Source organism: Bos grunniens, chromosome 9 (assembly GCF_055505025.1).
Source record: "Bos grunniens cultivar Pamir isolate PY7600 chromosome 9, Bosgru_T2T1.0, whole genome shotgun sequence".
Taxonomy (NCBI): Eukaryota; Metazoa; Chordata; class Mammalia; order Artiodactyla; family Bovidae; genus Bos; species Bos grunniens.
This window is the reverse complement of record NC_141173.1, coordinates 43,854,055-43,873,271: the sequence shown is the minus strand read 5'-3', so window position 1 is coordinate 43,873,271 and position 19,217 is coordinate 43,854,055. Positions and strand designations below refer to the sequence as shown.

The 19,217-nt window shown below is 44.5% G+C and overlaps 1 protein-coding gene and 1 long non-coding RNA gene across 16 annotated transcripts; one reads left to right on the top strand and one right to left on the bottom strand.

Annotated features, from left to right (window-relative positions):
• Positions 1 to 223: 223 nt before the first annotated feature.
• MTRES1 (mitochondrial transcription rescue factor 1) lies at positions 224 to 9,604 on the top strand. 15 transcript variants are annotated; one of them, XM_086317494.1, is made up of 4 exons: positions 224 to 252; positions 3,125 to 3,596; positions 5,139 to 5,211; positions 9,089 to 9,604. In XM_086317494.1, the coding sequence occupies exons 2-4, from the start codon at positions 3,133 to 3,135 to the stop codon at positions 9,266 to 9,268; spliced, it is 717 nt and encodes a 238-aa protein (XP_086173620.1). In that variant the 5' UTR covers positions 224 to 252; positions 3,125 to 3,132; the 3' UTR covers positions 9,269 to 9,604. The 15 variants fall into 15 exon arrangements, with proteins under 15 accessions (XP_086173620.1, XP_086173622.1, XP_086173617.1 ...); XM_086317496.1 differs by having other exon boundaries at positions 3,121 to 3,554; XM_086317491.1 differs by having other exon boundaries at positions 3,121 to 3,596.
• LOC147365889 (uncharacterized) lies at positions 9,157 to 18,926 on the bottom strand. The gene is made up of 2 exons (XR_015132981.1): positions 18,034 to 18,926; positions 9,157 to 10,382 (listed from the first exon to the last, which is right to left on the bottom strand). It is a non-coding gene; the product is annotated as an uncharacterized LOC147365889 (long non-coding RNA).
• Between the last annotated feature and the right edge of the window lie 291 nt (positions 18,927 to 19,217).

Genomic DNA, 19,217 nt, shown 5'->3' with positions numbered 1-19,217 from the left:
TGGCTTCCGGTCCAGCTCACAGCTAATCGGTCCTCCAGGCCGCCCACACTCCCCACGCAGTCCTCCTAGATACCGCTTGCAGCAGAGGTCGCTGCGTCGCCATCACCGCGCCCCGGTGCCTCGCCCAGCCCGCTCTCAACGCGCCGGCGCCGACGGAAGGGGCGGGGCAAAAATAGGGCGGGGCCTGGAGGCAAGCGGTCTGCAAGGCCGCTGGGAGGGGGGCGGGGAGGGAGGAGCAGCGCTGACGTACAGGTAACTGCGCCCCTGCCGGGCCAGCGGTGACCCAGGCCCGCGCCCCCCTCTGTTGCTTCATCGCGCGCACGTGGGAAATACAGGAGCGGCGAGCTCCTCTCCCCTGGCTGCGCTCCCGCCAGGGCTCCGCGTGAGTGTCTCGCGTCCTGCCCCGGCCCGGCCAGCTCGGGACGCCCCGTGGACCCGGGGGGCCAAGGCTGTCCGCTCCTGGGTCTGGCTGCTCCTGCTGGCTGCAGACGCAGACTGCAAGCTCGAGGACTCTGGTGTCCAGTTTCCCTTGACCTTGAGAACCTGCGAAGGTGCGCAGCCCGAGGGGGTAGGGAGGGAGCGAGGGGAACATGACCTTGTCTCAGCAGTTTGTCAGCCTCTGAGCCAAGAGATTTTTAGTTGCAATTGACCTAAAAGCAGTTCAATCAGGTTCTCCATTCGGAGTAGTTAACGGGCTCAGGAACGTGGAGCGATTCCAAGTGTCCCGCGGGTTCAGGACAGCGTCGCCTCTGCATTCAGGTAGTTGCTGTTCTTACAGACTTTGGTTAGTTCACAGATTTTATATCTCGCCTGAAGATCTCAGTCAAAACCACCTTCAGGCCTCCTGCCGCGATCATCCCTTTATGTCCACGCTGTCGCGCCAAAGAAATCTTTTAAAAAGCACTACTGTCGGATCACTTCCCTACCTAAGATCTTTCTATAACTCTCACACACTCTGGATAAGTCCACGCTTTGATATGGAAGGCTCCTGGCGATCTCACCTCTTACCTGTCAACCCAACCCCATCTTAGCTCTTCATTCTAACGCACAGGTTCTTTTGCTGTGCTTTCACTTCACAGTATTTAATCAAGTACTTACCACGTGCCAGGCACTATTCTGGGCACTTGGGCTTGAGCAGAGGAAAAAAGCACCGGTAACAGTTTATATTCTACTAGCAGAGTCATTAAAAAAAAAACAAAAACAAACCAGTAAATTATATAACATGATAGTAGATAATGCTATGATGGAAGAAAGTAGAACAGGGGAGATTGGGAGGACAAGATACCTGTTAAATGGAGTTGGAATGAGTAGACTTCACTGAGTTAAAAATGAGTTATCCCTGCAGATAACCTGGACTAAGGGTGTAGTAGGGCACCTGGAACAAAGGAGTTTACTCAGAAGTTTGCCTGTTGTGTACGAGGATCTTCAGGAAGGAGTTGAGTAAGCAAGGGTGAGAGAGGCGGGAGATGAGGTCAGAGAGGAAATGGAGGGGGCAGATCACAGGGCCTATAGGGCAAGGGAGGGAGTTTGCTTTTTCAGTGCTTTTGTAGGATTGTGAGGGAAGGAGAGACGTGGTACAAATTCTTTTTAAAAGAGTCTATCTGACTGACTGCTGTATGGAGAACAGACTGTGATGGAGCCTTGGTAGTCATCCTGATGATAGACCGGGGCCTGAATCTGTGGTAACAGTGGTAATTGTGAAAGGGAAACCAATGTTTTGGTTTTGGAGATAAGCCAACATGATTTCCTGACATAATAGATCTGAGTAGGGGGGAAAGAGTCAAGAGTGACTGAAAGCTTTCCTTTTCAGGAACTAGAAGGGTGGAGTTACTATTAACTGAGATGGGGACGGCTGCAGCTAGAGCAGATTTGGGGTTGCAGATATATCAGAGTTTGTTTCAGGGCCAATTAAGACTGGAGTCCCTGTTATGCATCCAAATGGATATGTCGAATAGGCAGTCAGATACTATGTCAGGATCTGCAAGACCACCTCTAGGTTCACTGATTTCACTGGGAAGACTCAACAGGACTCAGCTATGGGTCATGGCTATGATTTACAACAGAAAATGATACAACATGCAAGGTTCAAGATGCCTGGGACAAAGTCTAGAGGAAACCGGGTGAAGTCTTCCAGGAGGCCTCTCGCAGTGGAGCATACAGGACATGTGGCATGACTGTGCCTCAGTGCCTCAGGGAACAATCACCTAGTTAGTGGTGATTACAGTTAGTCAACTGTAAGATGAACCACTGATGTAAAAACAGCTTCTTGAGGAAAAAAGAAATCACCATGTTAGATGTATATAGCAAGCATAGAATGCACCTGGGTTTCACAAATGCTACGTGAGATGGTATATCTTAGAAGCAGCATAATATGGTTAAAACTGCAGGCTTTGTACCCAGACTACTGGGGCTTTAATCCTGGCTCTCTGTGACCTACCCTTTCTTTCTCTGCTAGCTAATGAATCTATTAGGAAGAAGATGTGAAAGGGGGTAGAATGCAGATCTGTACAATTTGCTCATTCCTAGCTCTGATTTGCTGTAGTTGGAGGTTGAAAGTTGAGAGACTTACTCTGGGTTTATAAAGTGATGATCTAGTATCCTTGGCAAAGTCCATTATTGTAAGCTTGTAATGTATGTTAGTAGACAGTGTTTCTTGTTCTGAGATTTTTTTTTTTTTCTCTAAAATCATTAAGGGCATTCCCTGGTGGCCTAGTGGTTAGGATTCTGGACTTGTCACTGCTGGGGCTCAGGTTTAATCCCTGGTTGGGGAACTGAGATCCTGCAAGCTGCACGACATAGCCAAAGAGGGTGGGGAAAGCACTGAGCAGTCAGTACCCAAACTAATTTGGGGGAGTGAGAAGAGTGGAACCTGTGTTTTCACATGTATTAGCATCCAGTTTGACCTTCATGACTGTCCTATCAGGTCAGTACATTAAGTACAGCCAGAAGACTCACCAGGTACAGTGTGCATGGCCTTGGTTCGTGTGGACCCAACATGGCCTTTTGTAGGAGGGAACATGGTACAGTATCAGCTGTAACGTGTTCACAGTGTGCATGGTTTATGTAGTAAGAATGCCAAGATACCACACTTGTGAACTAAATCTGAATTGTCTGTTTCAGGTAGTATGTGCCATGGCTATGACTAGTGTCAGACTGCCCAGCAGCATTTTAAGAAAGCCAGATGCCTGGATTGGACTCTGCAGAGCGCTGCGAGGGACACCTTCACATAAAGGCTGTGCTTCCTGGAATCGATACTTGTATTTGTCTAGTGCCAAGTTAAATGCATCAAATTATAAAACACTCCTCCATAACATTTTCTCACTGAGACTCCCAGGGCTTTTAATATCTCCGGAATATATTTTTCCATTTTCCATAAGACTCAAAAGTAATATAAGCTCTAAAAAATCCACTAAAAAGACTCTACAAAAAGTGGAAGATGAAGGGGACTCTGATGAAGAGAGGGATGAGATGAGTGAGCTGGAAGAGGAGCCCGAGGACAACCCCAGTGAGGTCAAAGACTATAAAGACCTGGACAAAGCAGTACAGTCTTTCCGGTATGACGTTATCCTGAAGACGGGCCTAGATATCGGAAGGAAGTATGTGCGTTTTCATACAAAAATCACTTGTCTTCTTGGTTGTTTTAAAGCAGCATTACCAATCACATGGCTCATATTACAGTGAAGGGTAACCACAGATGTGAAAGAATCTTACAGGAACCTGGTCCAATTATTTCATTCTATACGTGAAAAAACTAATTCCCAAAGAAGTCAAATGACTGCCTGCAAATCCCATGTGCCGTGTTTCCTTGACTCTAAGACATAGTCAACTGTAAGATGAACCACTGATGTAAAAACAGCTTCTTGAGAAAAAAAGGAATCACCATGTTAGATGTATATAGCAAGCATAGAATGCACCTGGGTTTCACAAATGCTACGTGAGATGGTATATCTTAGAAGCAGCATAATGTGGTTAAAACTGCAGGCTTTGTACCCAGACTACCGGGGCTTTAATCCTGGCTCTCTGTGACTTTGGACAAGATACTTAAAATCTCTGTGCAGTTCCCTCATCTGTAAAATAAGGCTAATAGAACTGGCTTTAGAAGGTGGTGGCTAGGATTAAATAAGTCAGTCTATCTTCCTGTAGCATTTACAACAATGTGTGGCACCTGGGTTCTCAATGTATGTTAGCTATGATGATGAAAATACTATGTGCGTTCATGTATATAGTGTATGGAGATATTAAGCATAACCTTCAAGGTTTCTTTAATCTCCTTGTTTCTTCGCTAGACCTATTATATAATAATAGTGATCGTCACTGTTCATTCATTCCTTTAGCAATCATTGTGTGCATACTGCATGCAAAGTAAGAACTGTCATATGAATAAGAAATTAAGATTCCTTTGTCTAATTTGTACCTTTATGTCCTAATTTAATGGCATAGTTTAATTTTTTAATCCATGAAACTTAAAGACTCATAAAGATGACTCTGAGCGCACAGGCACCCTCATCAGGACTTCAATGTTCTGTAAAGTCTGGCAGGCTCGTTAAGGGCTTCCCTGTCTCTCACAGTAGTAGCTAGTACTGTTATTAGGAAAACCCCCAACATCAATCACCAGGAGTCTGAGCGTTAAGACGAAAGGGCACTCATTTTTGTCTGTATCTGCCTTGGTCTAGTCGCTCCACTGATTAAATTCAGAGAGATCAGCAGTGGCTGGATTGGCATTTCCCCAGCCTCAGTGCAGATCAGCAGAGGGTTTCTTAACAGCCTCACCACAGGTGTGGTAACTGGTTTTTCTCTCAGAGCATGTGAGGGGAAGGTAGCACCCACTCATGTTGACTGTCGTGGATCACGGGAGCTATCACCTGCGTGAAGTCCCAGCAGAGCACTGCTTACCTGCCATCTCGCTCTAGCAGATCTTTGCAGCAGCCACATCTACTCAGCAGTGCCCTTCGGTCTCCCTGTTTAGATTCATATAGGAGCAGTTGACTTTCACTTTCCCAATGCCCAGAATGGAGATTTTGTGGGTAGGCTGGTCACTGTCAGGAAAAGCATTATTAATAGCCAGTATTTTCCTCAAAATTATATAATTGTCTTGAATATATTTCTATTTTAAAGTACTTTGACTTTTTTTTTTTAAGCAAAGTGGAAGATGCATTCTACAAAGGTGAACTCAGGCTGAATGGGGAAAAACTATGGAAGAAAAGCAGAACGGTAAGATACTATGACAACCAAATATTTTTGTGTGTTGTTCTGTACTCAGTTAACGCCTTCCCCAGTCTCCCCTGGGGCTCCTTCCTTGGGGCATCAGTGGCTCCTCAGGTATGTCTGTCTTACCACCTTGAAGGTCTCCCTCAGGCCTAGCCACACAGCTTCAGTCACACAGACCACTTGCTGATTGTAGCCATAATGACTTTGAGATGAAGCTTCCTCTTTTTCTTTAAAATTTTAAGACAAGTCACTATCAGAACTAGAAAAAATCTATTAATTAAACTTCTTAAGTTATTAATGTTAGCCTCTCTGAAATCATAATAATCAGGCCAAAAAGAAATGTTTGATCCATGTAGAGGTTTCTTTGGCCTGCTGTAACCTGAGCAGATGTGCGATTCTGTTCAGCTCAGCAGAAGTTACACTGCTCTGTGTGCAGAGCAGCCATCAAAAAGGTTCTATATTTCCTGATAGCCCTGTTGATATTGTTGTTTTATGACAGAATCATTCATAAGTGTTACAAGAAAATGAATTTCTAGTATCTGATGTTATAATAAATGATATATATTCTTATAAAAATGTATTTTTGTAAAAATAAGTTACATATATACATATATCTAGATTAAAATCGGAGAAGGCAATGGCACCCCACTCTAGTACTCTTGCCTGGAGAATCCATGGACGGAGGAGCCTGGTGGGCTGCAGTCCATGGGGTCGCTAAGAGTCGGACACGACTGAGTGACTTCACTTTCACTTTTTACTTTCATGCATTGGAGAAGGAAATGGCAACCCACTCCAATGTTCTTGCCTGGAGAATCCCAGGGACAGGGAAGCCTGGTGGGCTGCCGTCTGTGGGGTCGCACAGAGTCGGACACGACTGAAGCGACTTAGCAGCAGCAGCAGCAGCAGCATTTATCTTTGAGTGGGCATTGTGAGTTATGTTCATGTGTTTTATTTTCTGAATTTTTTATGAGTATGTTTCACTTTCATAATTGGGAAAAATAATAATGATAGTAAAAGTTAACAAGACAGTTTAAAAAAGTATATGGCAGAGACCCTTAAAAAGTGTGGCAGACACTGACCCTTGAGGCATTAGCAGACAGAATATAACTCCCAGTCAGTGTCCAGGGAATAAATGTTCTAGCGGAGTTAGACACACTTTTGAAGGTTTTTATTTTAGCTTCTCTCGTATTTCAAAGCAACCCTGGGATCGGAGAACGTGAGCTGCATCCCGTTCCCCTGGGACATGGGAGGGTGTGAGCCATCAGCTGTGGACCTAGATGAGCACGGAGGCTGTCTTCAGAGGCCCTGATCCTGTGCTCAGAGTGGTTCTTGTGGCTGGGTGGACTGAAGAGGGGATCCCCAGTGCTTTTCTTGGCCACCAAGTCTCAAGGCCACTGTTCCTCTGAAGGCACCCAGCCTGGCAGGTTCAGACTGCGGGTGTCAGCCCTTGCTCTGTGAGCTGCAGGAAGTCAGGCACTCCAGACGGGCATCTGGACATCAAGTCCTTCTTGTCCCTTAATTGCTTTTCCCTGTGTAGCCCAGCCCCCTCTAGCCAGCCGCAGTGTTCCTAAGACAAGACCTGTTCTTGGTGCAGGATGCCTCTGTCAGGGCCTCATTTGCAGATACCACAGATCTGTTTTTTCTCCCTCTGCTTTGCGATATTGTTAACTACAGCCTAATTGCTGCTTCTTCATTCTGCCTTGGGTGTTCTATTGTCTTGGCTGCCTTCCAGATTTCTCCTGAGGGTCAGCAAAGGAAGGGCCCAGCATTAACACACGGCTGCCTTGTTACTAGGAGGCCTGGTAGCCATAGTAACTGCAGCTAAGGGGAGATTGGAAATGTAGATACTTGGAACAGCCCCTAATCCCAGCCAGTCTTGCTTTGTGTCTACTGCGCTGTCTCCCACAGTTGAAGGGAATGAAGGACACCTCCCCTTCCGTGGCCTGCTCCATGGGACTTGTGCCCAGCTGCTGAGGATACATAACGGGTTGATTTTTCTCTGTATATCCTTTTATACCTTTTACATCTTGTATCATGTGCATTAATGTATTCCTTTATTTAAAAAGGAATTTTAATGACACAGAGTTATGCCAAAAAAGGTAAAGCAGCGTTTCCAAGTCTTGTATTTCTGAACATTGATTTTAAATGCCTATATAGGTTGGCCACATGGTCATTTTTTAAAAATTGAACCCAGCAGAACTTCAGGAGAACTGACTCCCCTCTGCCCCTGCATCTGGCCCAGATGATGCCCTCATACCCACAAAGAGAAGCAGTCATCATGCCTCGCTATGGTGTTAGTCTCTCTGCTTCTCAGCCCAGAGGGGAGAAAGTTAATGGTTTAAAATCAGCCCTTTGAGTTTTGGGCTTCCCGAATCTGCCTGCAATGCAGGAGACTGCAGTTTGATTCCTGGGTCAGGTATTCTTGGGCTTCCCTTGTGGCTCAGCTGGTAAAGAATCTGCCTGCAATGCAGGAGACCTGGGTTCAATCCCTGGGTTGGGAAGATCCCCTGGAGAAGGGAAAGGCTACCCACTCCAGTATTCTGGCCTTGAGAATTCCATGGACTGTATAGTCCATGGGGTCATGAAGAGTTCGACACGACTGAGTGACTTTCACTTCACTTGTGAGTTTTATATCCAGCTGCCAGGATTGACCGGTATGGTGTTGTGGTGAGCAGGTGTGCGTTCCCACGCTGTTGACTGAGTATTAGGTCTACGGATGTCTTGAGTGGGTCGCTTGCCCTAGTGAAGTACAGATATTCCAACAGCATGAAGTTAGGACCGCCTTAGGGAGTATTCATTGGAAAATGCAGTAAACGTAAGCATTTGGCACGATGGCTTCTTAAACAGAAGCCCCCTAGCAACCTTTTAAATGGGTACCTATGCCCACTTAAGGGTCCGTGGCCCACACATGAGGGTCCCTCCCTGTCTTCCTGTCCTGCCTCTTCAACCCTGTGCCCGTCCCTGGCTTGGAAGTGGTGGTGAGTGGTCTGAGATGGCCTCTGGTCACCCTGGATTGTGTTGTAGCAAAAGCCGCATATTGCACCTGGGTCAGTTTAGCCCCTTCCTGAGTTACTGGGCAGATCCCCTGGATACTGAGCTGCCAGGACCCGGTGTCTGTCTTGGGCTGTTTGCACCCAGGCAGCACGAATGTGACTGCCCCCCAGGGCATGTCCTGCACTCACTCAAGCCAGAGCTCCTCTCTGGATAAAAATGGGTTTGATCTCAGCCCTTTTAACCCAGGTCAGCATCCTCTTTTCTGGGGCATTCCATCCTTGTTCATGGAGTCCTGTCTCTTCTTGATGATGTGTCATCCCTGGGGCTAGCCAGTACCAGAAAGCAGTTTCTTTACTTCCATTTCTTAAAGAGATACGGCTGTTGTTGCACTGTGATGAATTTCCAACAAATTATGCCCTGTATGCAATGATGTAGCTTATCTGGGTTGAAATCAGTGAATGTGTTACACTGAAAATTGTCTTCTCAGTGTCTTCCCAGTGCCTGTAGTAATTACTATGCTCATACTCTCTAAAATTATGTCCCGCTTCCTTTGTTTTTTGCCATTGTTACCAAAATAAATGCTTCCATTCAAGAGTTTCCTTAAGTCATGCAATAGGGATGAAAATCAGAGCCACACAGGGCCCATCCTCAAGCAGCTAGCTGTCTCAGCCTGAAGGAGTGACACTGGTCCATGTTAAGCCACATGGGTTTGAGGCACCTTCCCAGAGAGGGAGGCCCTTTCACCTGGAGGCACTAAGATAAGTGACTGTTTCAAAGGAGTACCTCCCCGCCGGGGACTGGTTCTCTGGGGAAAACCCAAAGTAGAGATGTTTGCATTGGCCTGCATTTCCCCAAACGACAGCTCTGTTTTCTTTTTAATTTTCAGGTGAAAGTGGGAGATACGTTGGATCTTCTTATTGGAGAGGATAAAGAAGCAGAAACAGAGACAGTGATGAGGATTATCCTGAAAAAAGTGCTGGAGGAGAAGACCAGCAGTGAGAAGCACAGAGTGGTGTTACGACGGTGGAAAAAATTACAATTGCCTAAAAAGAGTATGCTCAAATAAATGGATTGCTTTTCAGTGACAAAGCTGCTTTGTAGTGGTGCAGGAAGGGGCCAGGTTCAAAAGAAGATGTTTGTATTAAAATAAAGTTCTCCCACCATTTGTAGAAGATGCTGAGCAGTTTTGTGCAAGTCAGGATCCGCATCGTGGCTCTTGAAGACGCTTCCCTTGGACTGGATTTCCCTCTCAGCCTTGATTTATTCACTTTTTGACCTCATGAGCAAGAGTGAGATTTGTAATGAATGAACTAAACTCAGAGACAGTTTACATGATCAGCCCACTGTTTCCCAGGTTAACAGCCTTGGGAGGGAGAGTAAAATAAACTGACCTTGTTCTTAGTGTCTTTATTTCAGTTTTATCCCCATCGACCAGCTTCCCTGGGTTCAGGCTTAAGGCAAAACCAAGCTGAGGCCAGGTCTCCTTCCTCTCCTTAGGGCAGCAGCACTGGACGACCCCCTTTCTCCATTGACCTTTCTCAGTTACCAACGTGTTGGCCTGAGTTCCCTTCAGTTTGTCTCCAGAGGTCTGGATAGTAAAGTTGTTCCAACTAATTCCAAATGGTTTATTTCGGGCCCATTTAAAATTAACTGTTTAGGTCAAGGGTTTGACAGACGAAGGCAGCCACAAGCCTTTTGTCTGACACACAAGCACGGCTTGTACATTTTGAGAGGCTTTTTTTAAAAAAAAGAGAGAGAGGGAAATATATAATAGAGACCTTATGTAGCCCACAAAGCCTAAAATATTTACATTGACTCTTTACAGAAAGAATGTAATGACCCTTTCTGGTTTAAGCTGATGGTGTACTTTTCAGCTGAAAGTAGGAAATACACAGATTTTTTATCAGTGAAGAGAATAAAGCATCAGAGGCCAATTATTTTAATTGTCAAGACAGTGTTGTAAAGTGAAGTGAAGTCACTCAGTCATGTCCGGACTCTCTGCGATCCCGTGGACTATAGCTACCAGGCTCTTCCATCCATGGGATTTTCCAGGCAAGAGTACTGGAGTGCGGTGCCATTTCCTTCTCCAGGAGATCCTTCCGACCCAGGGATTGAACCTGGGTCTCCCGCATTGTAGGCAGACACTTTACCATCTGAGCCACAGGGAAGCGTAAAAGGGACTGAAAAAACAAGAGCAGTCATAGAAAGGACACACATATACACATCATCTAGAAAAGGGCATCCGCAGAAATAAACTGGTTTGTAGATTCTCAGGAGCAGTTTCCTAGCACTGGAAGGGTCGGCTCAAATAGGAGACTTGTTAGACTATGTCATGTAAAAAGACTTTGTTGGGGTCTTTTTATCTGCCCTCCAGAAATTCTTGAGAATTCAGGTTAACTGGCAGAAGGGAAACTTCTATAGCCCAAAGCAGTGCGATGTTTGGGCCCGTGAGTCTGGTAGCCTTATCAGCTCCGATTTCAGAAAACTCAGGAAAAATTGATTTTTATTTGAAAGCTTAAATAAACTCCCGGGAAGAAATAATAAATACTCTGCAGTGTAACAAAAGGAATTTTCCTATTTTACCATTTGTTAATTACGCTTTTACATCAGTAAAAATAATTAGTACAATTAATCTCACCATGAGTTAGAGTTTTATTTTAGTAAATTATAGTAATGACCATGATTCTCTTCACCTCCCTGTGCCTTTCTTCCACTCTTTCCCACCCTCCCTCCCTCTCTTCCTTTTTTGTTGTTGCGGGGAGGAGGGTGGAAGTGAAGTAGAAAAGGATAGCTTTATTGCTTTGTCAGACAAAGGGGGACACAGTGGGCTAATGCCCTCTAAACCAAATGTCCCAACTTGGGGAAGATAATGACAAGTTTTATAGTAAAACAGTCTCTTCTCTTGATTGCTCTTTGGAAAGTAATAGAAAGCTGAAGATCTCTTGTATGGTGAGGGGGGCAGCATGACCTAGTGATATGTCAGAGGTCCTGGTTTTTAGGCTCTTGCCTGTACCAAGTTGGGTTACCTTGGTCATACTCTGGCCTTAACCTCTCTTGAGCTTCAGCTTCCTCACAGGTCAGAAGGGGATTGGCATACTAATTTCCTTACCTTGTCAAGTCTTCTAAAGAGGAAGAAAGTTAAAAATGTGTTGTGTGAGACCGGATGAGCTGATAGTATTAATAGCTAGAAAGCAGCAAGGGCCATTTGAAAGGCTTTTTTCACTCTGTTGGTAATTAAGTCCTTCAACTTAGCTGGTGGGATTTGACCCATTCCAGGCTTCTCTGTTTTTGAAAATCAAAATAAGAAAAAAGACGTCTGGTGGTACAGAATGTTGATTTGGTCATAGCAAGTGTCAAAAACGTATCTCTCATAGTTATCTATAGCACAAGGGACTTGGAACATATTTATGAAACAGCAGAAATAAAAGCAATTCATAAAGATTTATGGAACTCTTGCAGCCCACTCTAAGATAGCTGCTTCATAATGCCAACTTGGCAAGGCCTCCTCAGTGAAAATGTGACCAACATGATGAAAAGATATGGGTGTTTCTAATGCAGTGCATCTCAACCCAGTGTGATTCTGCCCCCTGGGGACATCTGGCAATGCCTGGAGATATTTTTGTCTGTCACAACTGAGGGGGTAGGATGGGTATCTAGAGGGTAGAGACCAGTGCTACTAAACATCCTATAGTGTACCGATAGTCTCCAGACCTCAAATGTCAATGGTGCTGAGGCTGAGATATCCTGCTCTAATGAGGTGACAAGGAAGAATTTTTACTCCAATAGATCTGGCTTTCACAGCAATCAGAAAAGAAAAATAAAAGGTACTCCAAATCAGAAGGAAAGAGGTAAAGTTGTCACTGTATGCAGATGACATGATACTCTATAGAATACCCTGAGACTTCAAACATACAACTGATAAATGAATTCAACGAGGCAGTAGTGAAGTTAAATCATACCTTCACACCATACACCAAAATAGAACGGCTTAAAGACTTAAATGCAAGGCATGCAAGACACCACAGAACTCCTAGAGAGAGTATAGGCAAAACATTCTCTGACATAAATCGTACCAATGTTTTCTCAATAGAAATAAAAGCAAAAATAAAAGGGACCTAATCAAACTTACGAGCTTTTGCAAACTTACAAGCAAAGGAATCCATAAAATGAAAAGACAACCTCCTGAATGGGAGACAATATTTGCAAATGATAAGACTGACAAGGGCTTAATTCTCAAACAGCTCATACAACTCAATAATAATTTTAAAAAACATCCAGCCAAAAAATGGGCAGAAGACCTAAACAGGTATTTCTCCAAAGACACAGATGGTCAACTGGCATGTGAAGAGGTGCTCAAAACTGCTAATTATTAGAGAAATGCAAATCAAAACTACAATGGGCTATCACCTCACACAGGTCAGAACGGCTATCATCAAAAAGACTACAAGTTACAAATGCTGGAGAGGGTGTGGAGAGATGGAAACCCTTCAACACTGTTGGTGGAAATGTAAATTGGTACAGCTGCTATGGAAAACAGTATAGAGGTTCCTTAAAAAACTAAAAATAGAGTTACCATACGATCCAGCAATCCCACTCCTGGGCATATATCCAGAAAAGACAACTAATTCGAAAAGATACATGGACCCCTAAGTTCAAAGCAGCACTATTTACAAGAGCCAATGCATGGAAACAACCCAAGTGCCTATCAACAGACGAACAAATAAAGAGATGGCATATGTAAAAAAAGAATGGAATATTGCCATTTGCAGCAACATGGATGGACCTAGAGATTATCACACTACATAAAGTAAGAGAAAAACAAATACTATATAATTTATATGTGGAATCTAAGAAATAATACGATGAACTTATTTACAAAACAGAAGCAGATTCACAGATATAGAAAACAAACTTATGGTTACCGGAGGGGGGAATAAATTAACAGTACGGGATTAACAGATGTGCTGTACTACATATAAAATAAACAACAAGGATTTACTAAATAGCACAGGAAATATATTCAGTATCTTGTATAATGGGAAAGAATCTGAAAAAGTGTGTGTATGTGTTTGTGTATACACACATATATAGATCTGAATCAGTTTGCTGCACACCAGAAACTAACACAATATTGTAAATCAACTATACTTCAATGTAAAAATAGAACAAAAATTTAAAAATAGGTCTGGCTTTCCCAGCAAAGTCTGAAAATGCTTCTAGTGCATGTTTGCAGTTTTTTAAAGATGAACAATCTAAAATTATGACTATTTTTGTAGAGACCCATCTAGCCTTTTTACCAGTAATGGTTAATCCTTTCAAAGAAATAGCTCTCCTCTGGGAAATGTGATGCTAATTGCACTTCTCTGCCAAATAGCATTTACCATCTTTCATGGAAAATTATATAGATGGCTGGGCAATAGTTTCATCATCATTATTTTTCTTTTTTAGCATTTTGGGGATAAAAGTAGATATTTGTGGAGAAATTTTTAGGTCATAGTTTATTTGATCAATAATTATTAGGGGGGTAGAAACTTTAATTTTTCAAGAAACTAAAAAGAAAACAGATTTCCTTCAGGAAGGTGGTACATGTTCTATAAACTTTCTTACAGGGTGTGCAATGTATAGGAGGCAAATAAGATGACACTGTACTGAAGTCCTGCCTTATCTTGGTTGTATATATTTTGGTTTCCTAAAAGTTACTGCCAGAATTGTCAGTCAGCTTATTGACCATCTTGAGACATTAGAAACTCCATCCAGCAGACTGCAAAAAGCAGAACGTGAGCATCTCCCAAACTGCTTTCATGAGTCACAGGGTTGGCTTAAAAATCAGCCACGGTAGGAGGAATTTCACCTTGGCAATCAGCAAACACCATGAACCAGGACTGATTTTTTTCCCTTGGAAAGCTAACTGTCACACATTTACCAACACACCCCGGGAGGAATGGAGAGGCGCACCTATCAGAATTTCCACTGGGAGATGCTGGGGCACCAGTCCCTACCCTCCAAGTTCTTTCAAGTCACTGTTTCTCTTCTCTTGTTCTCACGTCCTCGTCCCTTACCTTAGCCAATCATCGGATGTGTTTAATGTATATCTTTTTGTTTGCATTCTTGTGAAATGTGCTTTGTTGTTTTGTACAGATATATTTATAGTTTCATAAGTGACATTACTATATATTTCATTTTGGGTCTTACTTTCTTACTCAGATCCATCCATGTCACTCTAGGTACAGATGATCCATCGCTTCTTGCTCCGTTGCTGCCTAATAAATACCGAAGTGCATCCACTACGTTTTGCCCACCCACTCTCCCAGTGACATTCTCCCACCCGACTCCCTTTACTGCAAAAAACACAGCACTGCTTCTTCTCGGGGACATCTGCGCCAGGCTGCCCTCTCACCAGCCACAACCAAAGTGACTGAAGACGCACAGCCTCACTGAGCCCCTGGCATGACCCAGCTTTCTGATTTCTGCTAGTCTAATTATGAGTGTAAAAAAATGTATGAATAGTCTGATATACACTCTTCTTAAGAGTGTTCTGCCTGTGCTTCTGCCTTTTGGTAACTGCTACTGCCCAATGTGTGCTTAGCATTTCTCTGAGGGCTCTGAAATTGGACAAAACTCTCTGAGACTGACACTCACTTCTTTCCCTCAAAGATACACTTGCTGGCCCTTTTTTTCGTTTCAAGTTTTTTTTTTTTTTTGGTTCATTATTGGTTAACAGATCAGGTACATCAAAAGAAGAATGGTGAAAGTCAACAATTTTGCAAGATCCTGAGGACGTGGATCACTCAAAATGCACTTGATTCCCTTGTAGAGATGTCAACTGCATTCAATGGAACTTTGATCCTGGGACTTTTTTCTTAAACCTAGGGAGACCTTCCCCAAGGCAGACAAGTGAAAGCCTAAAGACTGCAGTCAGAGTAGAATAGCATGTGTCTAAAATGGGCAAGTTCTGTTTAGAGATCTCTACTGGTAAAACCCATTTCTGGAACCCACTCAGAGGGCTTACTTAGATACTTCCCCACAGAATATGTAGGGAATTTTCTTTAGGATTGTAGGAGAAAATCCTTTAACTTTTGATTCTGACATAAGAGAAAAGTGAGGCTACAATAATAGCAGCCAACTCATTGGATTCAAGAAAATAGTATTAATTACATGAAGACAAGGTAGGCACCACCATATACTGAAGTATATGCCTTGTCATGCCTGACACTGTGCCTGCACTGAGATTTCAGCTAATCGGATACAGTGGGGAGATTTGGGTTTAATATATCATGTCGGAAATAGGATAACTTAGCAACTCTGTTTCAGCTCTGAGAGCCAGGAGAGTCAGGAACCTGCCTTCCGGTAGGTGTGCCTCCTGCCACGGTCTCAGCTGTCTACACGGGGCAGAGCCAAGGTCCTCGGTCGGCTTATACCCAAGTGCATCTTGAAAATCAACTGAAGGCAAGAGACATTAGGTTTTGTGCTGTTAACGATCAGAACCTTCTCTCCAAGCTTAAACAGGCTTCTTACCTACCAATAAGACTTGTTAGAATCATGGAACTATGCTCAGGAGATAGTAGGTGTTACAAATATTTTTGCTAAATGAATGAACTTCTTTTAGAGGTAGAGATGATTCTTAACTGCCTTCCTTGTTCTATTTCCTGTGGCACTGAGAGGTTTCCCGAGTCTGATACTCTGACTGGGGCGGATCCAGAAGCTCAGAGACTGTGAACAGTCAGCAAAACCCCAAGTTAAATGATGGGGAACCACCAGGCAGACAAACAGACTTACTCTGCCCAGCTACACAAGCGGCAGCATGGAAATCAAGAGCACAAACTTTGGAGTCAGCCTGGCCATCATTAGAGGCCCCCGGCTCTGCCAGCCATGTGACTTTGACCAAATTACTTAATCTCTAAACGCATCCCCATCTGTAGGGTGGGGAATACAAATATCTATCCCACGGGGTTTCTGTGAGGAATAAATGAAATAATGTATGTCTCATCCCTAGCACATTCCTGACCCACTGCAGGAGCTCAGGAAATGGGAGCTCTTATGGAAAACAGAACTCCCTGTAATTTAGGGCCCGACTGTCACTTCTGAATACACAGCTGTCACACTGCAGGAGACTCTGAAGGAGAAGCTATGGCATTCCACATTCTCAACCTCTGTCAAAGACATGATTCACCATCTGGACTACACACTTTAGAAGGATGAACAAATTCCCACTCCTTAAAATAAAGTCAACGGACAGGCTTCCCTCTGCAGAAATGTTCTGGCGCCAGCCACCATATTTGGCCTGATGCTGAAACATTTGTAAAGCTGCCTCTTCCACTGACCTGAAAGCTACATGATGGCAAGGTGACTAGAACAGCAGCAGAGGAGGGCAGCCTTACTGGGCAGAGGAGGCAGAGTTCAACACGATTGTATCAGAACTGAGTATTCCCCTCCCTACTCAGAACAGGTGAAGGGTTTCTTCTTTTCTTACTGATCCAAGGGCAATTCAGTGAAGACAAAGTCCTCCAGCCCCAGACTGTTTCTGCAGCTTCACGAAACTCCTCCTCCTCTAGTTCCACCCTCCATTGGCCACCTTTAACTGTTTCCTAAGAGCTGCTTCTCACACCCCAAAGCTTGTTTGCATGTTGAACTTTTCACCTAATTAATTCTTCATTCTCAAATCTAGGCTAGCCATCCAGTTCCTTGGGGAAGTTTTCCCTGATGACTCCACCAAGGACCAGCCCCCCTGGTTTCATAGTATTAAGGACCCCCTCATTAATAAACTTATAGTTTGTAATTTTCAAAAAGTCAATTTGGAAACCACTTATTTCAGCTCAGATCTAGCTCTACTAAGTGCTAAGCTTTCCGTTTCTGGGATGTACAATGTATTTTTTGAAGTTACATGTTTCTGCAGCCTCTGGACATCAGCACCGGGCACCATCTCGTTAGAGAGGGGGAACTTCTTAGAAATGCAGATTCTCAGGCCCCACTGTGAGAATTCAGGTTCCAACAGACTGAGAACCTCTGGCAGATGGGGCCCCATGACCTGGTTAAACGTGCAGTCTGGTGGGTCTGCCCCTTAATGGATGCCGATGGAGTCCCACCCAGATCCCCTGTGCTGGCACACCCACCCCCTCACTGTTGAGGGCCAGCTAACCACTCACAATGGCCCTTCTGGAACACTGCCCTTGGCAAAGGGAGCCACCCTGCCAGGCCAACTACCCCTTTCCCTGGAGGAGACCTCAATGACCAACTGGCGCCTTTGCTTCACCTGGTACTAATTCTGCAAAACAATTCATGTTCTAGGGCCTCACAGCGCCTGGCAGTGAGGCTGGCCTGCAGAGACCACACTCCTGCTTATGGCCTTCCCTGGCCCCGTTCTGCTTCTTTCGCACCTTTTCTCCTGGGAGCAGGTCGTCAATCAACTGCACAAGAACCCTAGTCTCAGACTCTGTTCCTAAGGAATCCAATCCATGGCAATTACTTTCACAATCTCAAAAAATTTACTCTTACCAGAACATGTCTGTCCACAAATGGCCACAATTATTTCAGCCAGGGCAGTTTGAGAACCGGCACCTATATCTAAGATGAGACAAACTGAGTTTCAGGTCTGAATCTCTGTTTTATACTGCATGCGGCTCAGGGGGTGTTTAGTGTCTGAGACGGTGCGGCGTACAAGGCAGACTCTCATCTTGGCATCGCAGTTTGTTTGGACCTTCTTTCTGCTTCCTCACCACAAAACGGAAATAACAACATTGCCCAAGACACGGAGTTTTTACAAGAATTAAATGAGATGGTACACATACTGTTCAGGGCCTTAGCTTTCTTAACAGGCTTAATTAGGGAACTTACCTCACAGGGCTTCTGAGATCTTCACCAGCTATGATCCAGGAGAAACTCTCAGCAGTGTGCCTGGCATGTTGTATACACTCAGGTAGGCCCAACATTGCCATCCAAGCAAGTGGGCGATGCATGTTCGTGTCTTTCCCATCACTGGTTTGGCGATTTTAGGTTTCTCTGGAAGCTCTTAAAGTGTCCACTGCATCTCACCATTCCAATAATCAGAATAATCTGGTGTGGAATTCTTATTTCTGAGAACTGGCTTTTACAGGTAAGCCCACTGAAATTCTCTATTATTGTTATTCGCAAGACAGCAGCAGCAAAGAGCTCAGCTTTTTATTGAGCCTGTCTCTAAAGAGGTTTAGTCAAAAAGACCAAAGCCCCAGGTGATCATCACACTTCTCAGAGTCCTGTTTTCACTTCCTTCTCCTCAGCTGGGGCAGGAGGGGTGGAGGGGCAAGACCTCCTGCCCGGCAGGTCCCCCAGCCCCCACACGGCAGATGAGGTACCCAATGTTGACATTGACCAGAGCCTCTGCAAACAAGCCTGGCCAGAAAGGCTCACCGTTCACACGCCGCTCTAATGAGGGCATTGACCTTACCCTCAGTGACGGTCACCTCACCCACCTCACCGTTCCCTTGAAGGCTGAAGGCGAACAGCTGCCAGTGAACTCAGTGGATGGAGGCCACGCTGCGGACAGGGGCTGCCGCCCGCCGTGTGACGCTCGGATGGACCGAGCACCTTAGTGGCAGCTGAGGAAACGGACTTTATTTTTTTTGGTCGAAAACAAAGATACATACGGCCAGAAAGGCTCTAAAGAATCTCGCCTTCAAGTCTTGTTTCGACTTGCCTATGGAGTAAATCAGGCTCCAGCCCTGACCAGCCCTCACCTGTGCACGGCTGCCCGCACAGGTGTGCGCGCTCTTGGCCGAGTGCTTGCTCGCTCCAATCACAGGCCATGACGCACTTTATACCACGTGACCTCTAGGTCTAAAAAATGTTTGATAGCTTGATATTATTTTTACTGTGAAATATTAATGATTTATAATTCGCCAATGAGGCAAGAGAAAAACATGCATCCTTTTGTTATCAGTTAATAATAGGTTTGCCTTGAGGAACTAAATCCCATTTAATCCAAAGTGGAAAAGAAAGAGTGAACTGAAACTCCTCCAGTTTGGCAACAGGGCGGGTGTGGC

What these genes read in the sequence shown, in the direction of transcription:
- MTRES1 (XM_086317494.1), top strand. Translation starts at nt 3,133, where the DNA reads ATGGCTATGACTAGTGTCAGACTGCCCAGCAGCATTTTAAGAAAGCCA. An exon ending in GGCCTAGATATCGGAAGGAA is followed by an intron (nt 3,597 to 5,138) that starts GTATGTGCGTTT and finishes TTTTTTTTTAAG; the next exon opens with CAAAGTGGAAGATGCATTCT. An exon ending in TATGGAAGAAAAGCAGAACG is followed by an intron (nt 5,212 to 9,088) that starts GTAAGATACTAT and finishes TTTAATTTTCAG; the next exon opens with GTGAAAGTGGGAGATACGTT.